The sequence below is a fragment of the Neolamprologus brichardi genome, chromosome 12, assembly GCF_056152115.1.
Source record: "Neolamprologus brichardi isolate AB-2024 chromosome 12, ASM5615211v1, whole genome shotgun sequence".
NCBI lineage: Eukaryota > Metazoa > Chordata > Actinopteri > Cichliformes > Cichlidae > Neolamprologus > Neolamprologus brichardi.
The window spans coordinates 22,192,762-22,207,825 of record NC_142115.1 but is presented as its reverse complement, the minus strand read 5'-3'; the positions used below and the strand labels follow the sequence as shown (position 1 = coordinate 22,207,825).

The following is a 15,064-nucleotide window of genomic DNA, read 5'->3' as shown; positions in this document are numbered from 1 at the left end:
TGTAGATTGTCTGAGATAATTAAAAAAAAATGATGATGATGCAATCTGTGATTTTATTATGCCGTTTTATTGAACTGAAATAATTATCTTAGAGAAGGCTGCATGTGTCTGGAAGCTGAGTTGAAATTTAAGCAAAAGAGCTGGATTTTCCTCAACATCAAAACTACACAGACAATCTGCATCCCTTCAACTAGATGACATAACATGATTTTGCACTGCTGTGTTTACATTCAGAAATGTTCTCACTGCAGGGCACAGCCTGACACAAATATGCAAACACATTACACTGTATAGCCGGCTAAACACATGTTAAATGACCAGTTATCATGGGGCTCAGAAATTGCTTAACCCGGTGTAGGGGAAAGAGAGAGAGAGAGAGAGATGAACTGCTGCTGGATGAATCCTGCAGTTTATTTTCCATGATTTCTTTGAAACTCTTCACCTCCTTTGTCTCTTTCTTTTTGCCTCATGTCTTTTATTTGTGCTGCTGTAAAATGCATCTGCATCCTCCTGTAATTAGACCTGGTTGTTTCTTTGTTGTTTAGGATTATTGTTTCTGTTTTTCAAGAGAAAATGTGGCAGGACAGTGCAGACGAAGATAAGAGCAGACTAGACAGGCAGCAGGAGAGAAATCAGCTATAAAGTTAGAATGAGAAAGAGTTGGCATCTGGAGGGGTGGAGTGGGTAGAAATTCCACTGCTGCATCTCGACAGCTCTGTCTCAGCCCAGTGGACAGTGCCCACTCCTTGCCTAAGACCTAATTAGAAATGAATCATCAGAAAGTAACCAGTAAATTCACACACAGACACTTTTGTAATGCATTTCCTTCAGCTTTTAGACTTTTTTCTTCCTCACTTAGTTGTTGTCTTCCACTGTTCTCCCCTACCTCACCTTACCTCTCGCCCTTCTTTCTATAGTTGCTTTATTTTTCCCCCCTCCTGTGTTTTTTCCACTACTGTTTCACCTTGTCAACAGTGTCAGCCAGGCCCTAGTGGAGCCGAGAAGATTGAACCACAGATTGAACAATCTATTTTTGTAAGGATACATCAGTGTCAAACCACTCCATCTCTTGCTGTCTGTATCGAACAGGCACACACGCTCAGTTATTTTGATTGAAACACTCCTGCTGGTGAATGGAGTCAGTGTTATGTTTTGAGAGAAACACTGCGTGTGTGTGTGTGTGTGTGTGTGTGTGTGTGTGTGTGTGTGTGTGTGTGTGTGTGTGTGTGTGTGTGTGAGAGAGAGAGAGAGAGAGAGAGAGAGAGAGAGAGAGAGAGAGAGAGAGAGAGAGAGAGAGAGAGAGAGAGAGAGAGAGTGGGGGGAGGGGGAGAAAAATTAAGTTGTATGAAGCATGGGCGTCCACCAAACAAACTCTTTCTTCTCAGCTTCTAGACAAAGCAACACTAGAAGAGAACCAGAAGTTTAGCGAGCTATTTAAAGATGTTTTTTGTTGTTGATTTTCACAGCTATTATTATGCCATATGCTGCTTTATCTATGCAGAGCTGGGAATCTTGGCAGAAAGTGGGAACATGTGGAAAGCCCACATGTTCTAATTTAGAACTGAAGGCAGGATTGGAGGGCTTTAATTGGGTGAGGTCAAGGGTGAGGTGAGAATATCAAGACAATCGCAAAGAGGAAGTGTTGGCACGGCAGCAGAGCTAATTTCACATGGCAGATGGGGGCTGGCTTCGCTGATCAGAGACTCGATATAACTGAAGAAAACATTAAAAAAAGGTGTCATATCATTATGTTTCTAACATTGGAAATGAAAAAGTTTAGAGCACACATTAAAAATATGTATAAGACAAATCCTATTGTTACAGCTTTTGTAGCCACACACACACACACACACACACATACCCCTACACACACAGAAAGACATACCGACAAACTTACCATAAACAATAACGGTCGCTGTAGTGCTTCGTCTTTTGGCCACTATATTCTTGGCCACACACGTGTAGTTGGCTGTGTCAGAGAGACGCGCCTGCTTGATGATCAGGTTGTGGTCAATAGTGATATAGAAGTTTCTGTCCTCCGCCGGGTCGATTACCTCTTCATTCTTTAACCACTCCACCTAGGGGACATTCAGAGGGTTAATGGAGGTGAGGATAATGTCTTTTCTACACCAATGATAGGCAAAGAGACGTTTTACAGAGGACAAGTTTATTACTGCCATGAAGTGAAATAATTTAAATTTGACAAGATATCTAGTAAGTTATAGCGACGCCTTTTTTGCAACACATACTCCCTGTAGAGGAAATTATAAGATTAAGTTCAAATCTTCGTTTCATAACTGATCCAGAGGATAAAATAAGAATACAAATATTAAAGCTTTCTTGGGTTTAATCTTGTTTTTAGAAACTTTAGGAGTGATGTAGGACTTGGAAAGCGTGCTGCTGTCATCTTTTTTGATGGTTCAATGAGGAAAAGCTTTGAGAACGTGCCATATTCAATAGTCAAAGGAAATAAATAAATAAATTAAAAAAAAGTTGAAGGACAGGACGCCCGTTAGCGGCTCCCTAATCTGTCTTATGATCTCTCATGCTTCATCTTGTACTGTAAGTAACCCAAACTGCTCTCATGAATAAATCCTTGAGATTACAGATTACAAATTTACAAGCAAATTAATGTGTTTTATGAGGCAGGATACAATAATAAGACTGATTGTGCATAATGAAATACCAGGAAGTCACAGGAATTAAACACTTGAAATCTGAATGACTCTCACTTACAGTGGGCCCTTAACAACAAGGAACCCTTGGGTGGCTGTAAAGAAAAGGAAAATGCCCAAACATATGCTTTCGAAAGGTACTTTGGGTGAAGGGTAGGACAGCGGGAAACTATTCTATTTATGAGCCTAATCAGATTTCCCGAGTGCTGTATTTACTGGACCAAACCCTCATAAATTCAGCCTGTCCAAGCTTTATGGCAGGCACATAAATGTCCAAGCTGTGTTGTTTAATTCATGTTGTTTAATTTCCTCCTCCCTTCACATTAGGAAATGGATATCTCAGATGCAGAAAAGAGGAAATTCATTGTTATTCTTCAGTTTGCCGTTTACTCACTCTCCACTGTTATTCTCAGTTTTTCCACCCAGTTCTGACTCAGATTCAGTAGTACTCTTTGGTCATGGGGTGCAATGTAGCTGTGAATTCTCAATCTTAAGTGAGATGCTGTGTGACCTTTCAGCTTCCATTACAACATAAAGGTTATACAGAGAAAAAGACTAAGCCAAACGAACAAAAACATTTATTTACAGTCAGACGATAAGCTTATCCTCATACTGTAAAGGTATAAAACAATGTGTTCTTTTCTACGCAAAGGAAAAAACCAATAGAAATTACATTTGCTGCATAAAACAGACTATTTGGATCTCTTTTTATTTATGATATAAGAAGCGCTGTGGTCACAGGAAGCGATGATTTGACTATGACTTATTTTGAAGCATTGCCACAAGAGATACAAATTATTCACTTAATGACTTAATGTAATGTAATACAAACTAAAACATGAAATAGTTAAGTTAAATAGTTATGATCTACTGCAGAACATGTATATACATATACATACATGTGTGTAATATGCAGAAATATTCCAGTAAATGGTCCAAACATGAATTCTTTTATATATTTATATTTTCTTTGTATCCTGCACTAGGAAAAATTCTGTTGTAATGCCATTATGAATGGAGCGTGCTGTGACAGTCGTAATTTCATCTGAGCCACAGTTTTGAATCAGTGTCAGTTTTGCAGCCTCATTCCTGACAAAGAAATTGCCCGTGCCCTGCCATACCACACTGAAGTAAGACAGCGGTGCCAAAAGTCCCACTGATGTGTTTCTTTAAGTTAAGACAGCAGCGTTTCTTTATAATGACAGATTTATTAAACGTGGGGAAAAATAAATTGTCTGAAAGACATTTATTTTCTCAAGACATGTCAAGCTGTTCATCAATGTTTTGAGCACAGTAAAATAAAGGGAAACATTTCTTTTTGTAGGATATTATGCAGTGATTTTGCTGGTCTGGCCCAATTGAGATCATACTGGGTTGTGTGTGGAAATGAGTTTGAAAACCTGGATCAACAAATTAGCCATCACCAACACATCCCATTAGACAGCGTGGAGGCTTAAAATGAATAAAATATGACATTAAGCAAACAAATGTAACACTGTTTTTGGTAAAACGAGTCTCTTGTTCACTGTATTACAAAAATAGTCTCTCGTGGTGCTTTGGATGCTCATGTTAATACTTATAATTTACTGCTACACTGAAATTTCCCAGATGATCCAATGGAATGGTTTTGTTTTTATTTAATTTTTCTTTTTTTCTCTTGCATTCATGTTAATCTAACATGCACACACTTTATAGAAAAGAAACAGAATAGGAGCGGAAGCATGTGAATGCGTGTGGGTAAACCGAGAGAGACAGGTGACGTGGGGGCGAGAGTTAAAATAACAAATACACATTCTCCCTTGGGGTTGGTTTGATCCAATCAGCCACCCTTTGCAATTCACACACATGCACACAGTCTTACACCAGCTGTGGCTAATGATGCAGTGGCAGTGGTAGAATAGCCACCACATGTGGTCTCTTTGTCTGAAGCCAACAGAGCACACATCAGTCTAACACGCGTCAGTCTTCAGGCGTCGTCAAAGTCCACGGTGGCTTTCAGTGCATCGTAACACTAAAGCTCACAACCCGTACAAACAGGCTCTCTCACTCTAGCTTGCTACAATTTCAGTGCGGCTACTAAAACAAGAGAAATGCACAAATTGAATATAGACAGAAAAAAAGCAGTGGAATGCTGAATGCTGTTTATGGTGACCTTTTCTTTTACATTAAGTTATATTTACATAAAATACAAATAGAGGAGATTCATAATGAAATGTTTTTACTCATCATGCACAGAACTCCAGAACTAACAAGTTACAAATAGAAGGTCGCCCAGGTTAACTGAATGTGGAGCTTAAGTTACTGGAAGAAGAGTGGTAGAACAATTCAAATATATGGATATAGTTGTGAGAAAACTTATTTGTTCCTTTCCCAATTCTTAGTTTTTCCATACTGGTATTAATTAAAAGTTTTCAGTCAAAAAGCAAACTTTAATATCAGATGAGGAAAAGCCGAGTAAATGCAAAATGCTGTTCAAACCTTCCCAGTCATGCGTGAAAAAGTAATGGCAACAACAACTGCAATTAAGTCTTTGTGATAGCTGATAGTCTTTTACTCCTTCTCTGTGCAGGAATTGCTTTAATTTGGTCAGACTGGAGAGTTTTTGAGTTGTTCAGAGGTGGACTTGCTGGTGTGTTTAGGATCACTGTCTTGCTGCATGACCCAAGTGGGCTTCATCCTTAGGGCATGAACTGATGCCTGGCAGAATTCATGTCTAATGTTAATTTTTCTTTGGATGGTCTGAAAGACCAAGCAATTTTTTTTATACATGGATGGACGACCTAGACGCGTTTGTGGCATTTATTCATTCATTCTTGTGTTGTTAAGCCAGTATAAAACAGGATGTGAAAACTGCCTGCTAATTTCTCTCACATTTGAAATAAATTTCTAGCCCTCCTTGCACAGCCACTGTTGTTAAGTACCTGACAATGTTTTAAATGTCATGAATATTTTAGCAACAACACCACAAGTAGTTAAGGGGGGAAAAAAAATTGTGTTTTTCCTCGGTCATATTTTTTTTTTTTATCATGTTTTATAATCTGACATCTGTTGTTGCACAACATTGTAATCATATTTTAGCAGGGCTGTCTAGTGTTCAACAAAATCTCTTAACGGATGTTCATTATGCTAATGTGCAGAGAAGTAAATGCAGCTCTTTGGTTCCTGACCTCATACTGTGAGCACAGCTACATTTGTGCACAAAGTGTTCTATAATGTATGTGGCTGCGAGACTGAGTTAATATCTCAATTTTATGAATTGAACTGAATAGTGTACGCCGAAGTGTTTAAATAGATTAGCAAAATCTTAAGGCCTGTGCGAGTATGTGTTTATGCACGCTTACCTGTGTCAGTGTAATTATTGTGAGTGAATCAAAGGTTCAGAGCATCAAAGTTAACATTAAACTGATTTCTCTTTGTTCTTTTATCTTACCCAGATGAAACACTAGAATTGACACCTCATTTTTAAACTTTCTTTTTCCCCAATTTTCACTCAAGCCTTCTCTTCTTATCTCGTGCTCCCCCGCGCACACATCCAATCGAGCCAAACTTTAAAGACCCTCATCTCTCTCCCACACAATCGCATGCACACGCACACGCACACAAAGTGGTGTTTCTGTCACATAAGAGGACATTGTATTGACTTACATTGATTATTTCCTACTCTAACCATGAATGCTACTTACCTAATTCCAACTATTATGACCAAATTCACTAAATGAGGGAAATTGGTGTGACGAGATCACAAAAAAAGCGCTGATGGGAGTGCACAGCGCACTGATTTAGAAACAAAGACGCAGATAGTTTGTTCCAGTGATGACCAGCATTCTGCCAAGAAGAGCGCAAATTAGCTTACATATACATATGCTAATCTGAAAGAGCAGAGAAGGTGAGCGAGCGAGTAATCTACTAACAAAAATGTTACAGTGCAGGTTTTAAGAGCATGGCAATTTAAATAAATGAGAATCAATACATTTATTTTATTTATAGACAAAGTCTTCTGTTAGGAATTCCGCTGGATGGTGTGTCTATAAATCTGTGGGATCAATGCTGATGTGTAGAAGAATACAAAAACATTATTTAGCTCTAAGCTCGCACGCCCATGTGTTAATGTTACTGCGATGTACAGTGGGAGGCTGGAGATATGCAAGTCAACATTGTAAGATTCATGCACTCATGCAACACTTTAGACACTCAGTCATAGCAATAGCTGCATTTTGACAAACATTTCAGTATGATGTTACTGGTCCAACACTAGAGAAGGAAATTAAAGTGGTCTGTGTGGTCACTGCAGAGAAAAGGTGCAAACAACACTTGAGGCATCTTTCTGTGTAGAAGTGTGACTAAAAACTAGCAAATCAATCAGCCCACTGTAAAAAGGGACAAAAAATATGCATCCTTGAATGTGTTTTATATTGAGATTCTTCTCTCCCCGATGCTCCAACTGGAGTTCATCTAGGTTTTACCCCATTTCATCAAAAAAAAAACAAACAACAACAACAAAACAAAACAAAAAACAGTATTACTGAGCACCAGTAAGACTAACAGGATACAACTAATGTTTTGGCACCTTGTTTACAGCTTTGAGAAAACCAGTCACACCAAGTATGCACTCACACTGATAAAACTCTCCCCTTCTTATTCCAAATAAATGAACCTGCCTAGTGACAGCTATTATAACCATTTCAGGCGCAAAATACAATTTTTCTTTTTTTTAAATTCAGTTCAATAAAGTGTTTGCTGCAAAACGTAGTAAAATCACTTTTCTCTGGTTCTTTTAAATGTTTTCGTCCCAACTTTTTATGGTCTTAAAGTGAAACTCCTATAAAATACATATGTAATAAGGCCAGCTGCAAAGTTACCTGTGGCCATGGCCTTTTGACTTAGTTTTTCTTTTTACACAAGTTTTTTTTATAAACATGAAATGTGTGATTATACATGCAAGTGTGAAGATATTTCCAGTGTTTCTGAGTGTGATCACAAACGCAACCTGAGTGTGTCAGAAGGCACCGTTTGATACGCTTGCAAACACAAGCTGTAACAATGCCCTCCGTTTCAACTGTAACAGGATTAAAAGAAAAAAAAGTTCAGCAAGAGTCCACTCTTTTTTCTTTAGACAAAGAAATCAAAAGGGCTTCCTTGTTGAAAGGATAAAGGCTTTGTCTGAACAATTATACACTCACTTTGTTCCTGTTTTCTTGCTGTTTGGAGCTAAAGACTGACATTGCTTTGGCTACAGGTATACACTGTGAGCAAGACTACCAGATAAAAGCAGGTTGGCATTTCCCTGGCTCTCACTAACGCACCCACTTGTGGTGATAGATATTGCTGTACTGGGGAGTGAGCATATCTAAATATGCAAATACTTTCAGCCGTTTTCTAACTTAAAAACATATCAAAACAGGAGAAAAGGTAAATGCATTGCATTTAATGACAATCTATTAAGATATGCATCTTTCTTTGGCAGTGGAACAAAGACGTGCCTGTATGCTATGAAAGATAAAAGTAGGCCAAGACATAAAGGGAGAGAGAGATATATTGCCTTTTGTTACACTGTAGTGCAGCATGCTTTGAAAAGCAAAGCAGGAACATCATAGTCATATTGTGTCACAAAAAGAAACAGTATAAATCTTGCAAAAGCAAAATAAATGGCAGACCACAGAGCAAGAAGTAAGATAACAAAACAAAGAGTATCTATGGCAAATGCTAAAATATGACATGCTTTGTAGAGCCACTACAAAGAGTCTCATAAGGGAGCTGATAACAGCTTAGTGATACAAGGTCTATGGGTAGAATCTGCCACTGAATCACAACATTAATTTTTCAAAATAGGAGCAGCCAAAAACACATCTATGCACAATAAGCACAATGAGAGTATGACAGAATACAAAATTGGCTAGTTAAATTACAACCTGATTCTGCAGTCAAACCACGGAAATCAAGCTGTACGCCATGCATGTGTGAGCCCGTGTGTGTGTGTGTTTGGATGTGTCTGTGAAATGCCGAAGTGTTAATATGTATGTTCATCGCTGAGGATTATCCCCTTGATTACTTATATTATCTGGGTCCTTATGTGAGTGGGTTAAAGAGCTCTAATAGTGATTACCCTACCTATGTGTGGGTGGGGACTAAATATGCATCCAATTTCCATGTTTTAACAATCCAAACCCACACTACACCTGCTCCAGCAGGCTTCATTTCCACTGGGTTGTTGGGTGTCAGTGGAAAGAGACAGTAAAGAGACATTCATGAAGATTGCTCTTCAGAGTTTAGCCCTGTCACCTCACCTTTACTGTGTCAAGCTTACATGTTCTCCCTGTGTCTGCAAGAGTTTCCTTCAGTTGTTCCAGTTTCTTCCCACACAGCAACGATATTCCCAGTGGATTCCAGGCAGGATTATTCCAAGTGAGAACATTTGATATCATAGGATGTGCTTTGGTTTTGTCTATTTAAGTGCAGGACACAGATGTATGTGGTTTGGAAACTGTATACTATGTGTGGACTAAATTACTTTAGTCTAGGAAAGATGATAATTTTAGTTATGGTCAGATGATTTTGATATTAACCAAGTGCCTCCAGTTTGTACTTAATCAAAAACACAAGGGATGATTAATTGACTACTAAAGGTAAGTAATATTTGTAAGTAAAAAAAAAATGCTGCCAAAAACAGTCTATTGGTGAATGGCCTGAAATAGCTTTATTTCTTGGTTTCTGTAGACATTATCCACTGTGTCTTTGCTGTGCATTTCCATTACCATGTATTAACATATACAGTGTAAAAGATGGGCATAGTTGCTGTGATGTCGCCTATTGGTTTATACATTTCTGTTCCAAAGCTTCGGAAAGAGAATTTTGCTCTTGTCATCTTGGGATTTTGAATCCGTATGAAAGTGAAACTGCACGTTCCTGACAATCTCAAGTCGTTAGCTAAAGAGCATATCACGGATAATACTTTGGCACAATATCTCTAAAATTAGGAACATCACATCTCGGAGTGATGATGAAAAAATAGTTCATGCATTTATTACTTCTAGGCTGGACTACTGTAATTCATTATTACCAGTTTGTTCTAAAAACTCCCTGAAAAGCCTTAAGTTGATCCAAAAATGCTGCAGCGAGAGTACTGACAGGGACTACAAAGAGACAGCAGATTTCTCCCATACTTGCTTCTCTTGACTGGCTCCCTGTTAAATCCAGAATTGAATGTATAATCTTTTTACTCACATAAAAGGCTTTAAATAATTAGGCTCCATCTAATCTTAAAGACCTCATAGTACTACATCACCCCAACAGAACACTTCACTCTTAGACTGCTGGTTTATTTGTGTATTTAAAAGTAAAATGGGAGGCAGAGCCTTCAGCTGTCAGGCCAATCTTCTGTGGACAAAGCTCCCAGTTTGGTTTCTACTTTCTAGATAGTCTGGATCAGCTGAATCCTCCTTTAGATATTCTACAATAGGCCTAGAGTGCTGGAGGGCTTCCCATGATGCAATGAGTATTTCTTCTTCACTCATTTCTTTCCCCCACTCAGTATGTGTTTATACATCACGCTGCATTTAATCATTAGATATTATGACCCTGGTTCTGCTGGAGGTTCTTTCCTGTTAAAAGGGAGTTTTTCCTTTCTGCTGTTGCCAAGTGCTTGCCCATAAGGGCCATCCGATTGTTGGGGTTTCCTCTCCATTATTGTGAAGACTTTACCTTACAATATAAATTGCCTTGAGGTGACTATTGTTGTGATTTGATGCTTTATAAATAAATCGAATCGAACTGAACTGACATTTGGAACGATCAAAATATATGCCCCAACATTGTGACAAGGCAACAATGCACTTATAAAGGTAGAGCAAGGCCCGTTTTCCAATTAGCTTGTACAAGACTTTTAAAATATTTTTGGCAACCACGGCTATGCCCCCCCGATGGCCTTTAACAAGAATGGAAGTTTAAGGTACGCATTCGCTACACTTTACAGAGCCAGAAGCTATGTCAAGTTTTGTATTGTATGTGGTATGTGATACGTGTCATTTCAGAATAGGATTTGATGTGACATAAATACTGGTATGACTTCGTGTCCAAGGCTGGAATCTGGAAGTACACTAACATAGCCAGTTCCTATGCTGAGTACTTGCTGCTTTTATAAGGAACTTGTATGACCTTTAATCACTCTCTCTCTCTTTCAAATGTCATCAAGGCATGTCTGCGCGATGCCTTGGTGACATTTGAAAGGTATGCCTGTCACAAAAAATGCTTATTTGTATCTTTGGTGAAGCATATATAACTCCAGCTGTCTGACTGCCCTTTCCCACTCAACCCCCAGCCAGTACACACACTCAGATAGACACACTGACACATTACAACCAGATGTGCCACACTCATTATTACTGGCTCTGTTTGGCATCTATAGAGCCATCTCTGTAATTACCATGCCTGTTTCCATTATCAAACACTCACATATGCCCATATGCTCTCACAGACATTTAACAAAGCCACACGCACGCCAACTTAGTCCTCAAGAGCCCAGTCGCTCTAATCAGTGGAAATAAACAAGAGAGGAAAGGAGGAAATCTAAGAACGAAGGAAAGAAAGAAAAAGAGTGCAAATGAAAGAGGGTCAGGGGAAGACAGAGGTGGAGGGAAGGGAAGCAGGAATGAAGAATAAGACAACAGAGTGACAGTAGGAAGGAGAAAAAAAAAGAGCAGGTGTGACGACACATATTGAGAGGCAAAGACACAGATGAAGTGAGGGATACAGCAGAGAGAGAGACAATGAGAGATGTGTGCTGGCAAAGCAGACCATCTATCTTTCTCTCCTGCTGCCATAAGCTTTCTTGACACAAACCCAGACAATTGGCTATAACTGTCTGTGTGTGTTTATCAGACGATAATACCAGCAGATGCCACACACACCTACACAAGCGCCACCCTGGGTCCTGATGTGTAGCTTAGTAGAATAGTAATCAAGCTATTCATTAGTGCAGTAACAAAGGCTATTACTGGCTAATCAACAATCTTCAAACTCAATCGAGGAAAGCTAATAGAAATTTAATCCAACAGCGCGCTTGAATATGGTGAAGACTGTCTGTGAGTGTGAGTCTAAGTGTGTGTGTGTGTGTGTGTGTGTTTTGATATTAGACAAAACAATTAACTCATTGTGTTAAGATGAAGAAAAAGACTTTGTTGTTTCAAACAATTACAAAAGCGTAACAGTCATGGAGTGGAAAGAAGACTAAAATAATTTGTCCTGGAATGTTTTCTTGAGAATCAAATAAAGATGGCACTTCAAGTGAAATCATTGTCTAAATGGATTAAATGAAACCACCATGATGCACCTGGGAGTTTGCGTTCACTCACTGTGCTCATGGGTAGACAATAGCTGAAGCTGCTATTCATGGCCATGATTCGGCATGTGAACATCTGCAAATTGATTTGGAGATCATTGCTTACAGTAACACTAGAAATTGTTTGATATGATATATATGTGTGCATATATATATAGTACTCAGTCTATGCATTTGCTTTATGTTCTCCATTTGAAAGCTTTCACATTAAACTGTTTTTTTCCTTCCTGAACATCTAAGTAGCATTTGCAATCGACCTGTTATATACTGTATCTAAGCGTTCTAACTTTACCACTTAAGTGTAAACGTAGTAGCCATTGATTTGGACAATCAAGGTTAAGCAAATTTACACAGAGCAGACAGTGTGTGTGTGTCTGAGTGTGTTCATTTTCCTTCTGTTGTTTAATTTCTTGGCTTTGCTTTATCTGACAATTTGTAACTTTCTAACAAATACAAATGGTCACATTTTGGTTCCAATAAAAAGTCTGGACAAACTGACCTCACTCCCATCTCCACTGCAGTTAAGTCCTTAAGTATCTGAAGGATGACTGCTTTTTGTAATTATGCTGCTAACCATTTTTATACACATTACCTACTTTCAGATATCCAAAAGTAATTGGACACACTAATGTAGCTTTAAATATAAGAATTGTTTGTAATACTCTGTTGAAAAGGGCACTCTGCTGGACCACCTCTGTCTTCAGTTTTGTCTCCAGTCGATACAAAGCACGCTTGGTTGGTTTGTTCATTCATTCATTCAGAATTCAACATACAAGTTAATCTTGGTTTCAAATATCAACTAAAGATCTTATATGATACTTTAAGCCAAATACTTATGAACCTGACTGGACATTAACATCTGTCTTCCTCCATCCAACCAACCATATTTATTAAAAAAAAAAAAGGAAACAAATTCTGTTTCCAATGAAAATAAAAATGAATGCAATGGTTTTCTAATAATTTAAACCTTTTATTTAATTGTAAACAGTATAAAAATGACATGCCAAATCTATAATACTATGTATTGCCAATAAACATGAATTTTAAGGTTTTGTTTTTTAAATTTAGATTTTGTTTGTGAGAAAAAAAGTGTAGTAAGCAGACATAACCAAACCCACCAACAGTCAAAGACAATGTGCTAGATAAAGATGTCAAACACAATACCAGAAATGAATGATTTAAAGAACGTATTTAAAAAGTAATATGTTGTAGTGACAGTGACTGTCACTGAATTATGTTGATTATATTACAATCTGTCGCCTACAGAATATCTGCCCTATTTCATGTTATTGTTATAATTGCCCACGTGTCCTGGTTATTGTGTCTACATCCCAACTACACTTGGGAGGTGATTAGGAAAATCCTGCTGTCCAGTTCTTCTGTGGGGAATTAACTACAGTCACAAACCAGTGCAATACATGCCAGGAATGGCCAGATTGCGCAGGTTAATATTAGGTCACTATATTGCTATATGGCATGCAAGCAAGTAAAATGTTTGTGTGTGTCTGTGTGTGTGTGTGTGTGTAGGCATGTACTGTATGCATGCGTGCCAACATGGAATTTCAGAGGCTCTGACAGCTTAATTAAGAAGATGCAGGCAAGTGACACAAAGACCCAATTAACCACAGTGACATAACTGGGTCGCCATCAGTGATCATCACACATGATGATCTGAAAGACACCTTTGATAAAATTCAGTTTTAAATTATTTGTGTTTATTTTGTTGTTTGTTTTTGTGTTTCTGTTTAATCTGTTAAAAAAATTTAACAGGAACACATTTCAATCTCCTGGTAATTTTTCTCCTATGCTGTAAGCAAAAGACACATTAATTAGGGGTAAATATATATATATGAATAAGGCAGTTTACATAGGTTTACCCTTAAGGTTACTGCAAAGACTTGAAATGATAGATTTCTACAGTGTTTGGATCAATTGTTTTAATAGTCAATGTTTGTTTTTTTAACATCAGTCCAGCAAAAATATGCAACTGCATTTAAACACATCTATCATGATTTTTTTTATACTTTGTTTTTTCTAGTTGAACAGTCGCTGCTGTGACAAAGAATAACAACAATGAAAGGAGTGCTGGGAGAGGTGTTTGCACAAGGTGATTATGACAAAGGTGGTTGTAGCCAAATTTAAACCTGCTTTTTGTTTTTTATAGTCAAAGTCACATATCAATCATTTTGTGATCACATCATATATAGTCTGAGAATTCTACAAAGTATTGTACATAAAAAGAAAGACAACTTGGTTTATATTTTTAAAAGAGCTCTAAGTCTAGAAAATACATGGACTTGGGCTTTGAGGAAAAGTACATATAGGAGAGGAAAAAAATAACTCCATGTGCATTAGTGTGAGGAATAGCTGAGTACTCTCCAAGGTGTCCCTCACAGACAGAATTGGGACACAGGCGGACACCCAGTGTGACTGGGACAGGCCTACAGAGGCCGCTCTATGAACTAATGCTTTTGTGCAAAATGGTACACACTCAGTAAACGATGCTTGACGTGCAAATCATACATCAGAATTTTGCATGTTACCAGTATTTCTCTAATTGAATGAATTGCACAATTCAATTATTAATTAATAATAATTAATAATTATTAATTCATTAATTTGAATGAATTAATAATTATTTGTCTATTAGCAATATTTAATACATGTGCATTTTTACTACTGCGTTATCCCTCAAAACAGAAGTAATGCAACTAATCTGTTCACATTCAGACACGTAACCTTATGAGTAGCAGAAAGAACAGGACAATAGGGGGAAGCAGGTAGAAGCAGGTGAAATGTAGGAGAGGCAAAAAAGGAAGTTGCTCAGCACTAAAGGAGGTCACAGATGTGCTGAACAAAAAGCTTGCATCGGCTTCTCCAGAGCGCACACATGCACACATGCACACGCAGACACACACACACCTGCACACACACATGTGTTACCGCTGAGATTTAACACAGGTGCAGATGCTTCACAGTGATCTATTAGACTCACCCTCTCATGTCAACATTCAAGTGTGGAGAGAGACAGAGGGAGGAAAAGATGGATGGGGAA

At 38.1% G+C, this 15,064-nt stretch overlaps 1 protein-coding gene across 2 annotated transcripts in view; it reads right to left on the bottom strand.

Moving 5' to 3' along the window:
- Positions 1 to 15,064, bottom strand: part of unc5ca (unc-5 netrin receptor Ca) — a 189,250-nt gene that overhangs the window by 43,673 nt on the left and 130,513 nt on the right. For both annotated transcript variants that reach the window (XM_006789724.3, XM_006789723.3), the window contains exon 5: positions 1,898 to 2,078. In XM_006789724.3, the coding sequence (XP_006789787.1) occupies positions 1,898 to 2,078 (181 nt within the window). The remainder of the gene's footprint in view (positions 1 to 1,897; positions 2,079 to 15,064) is intronic.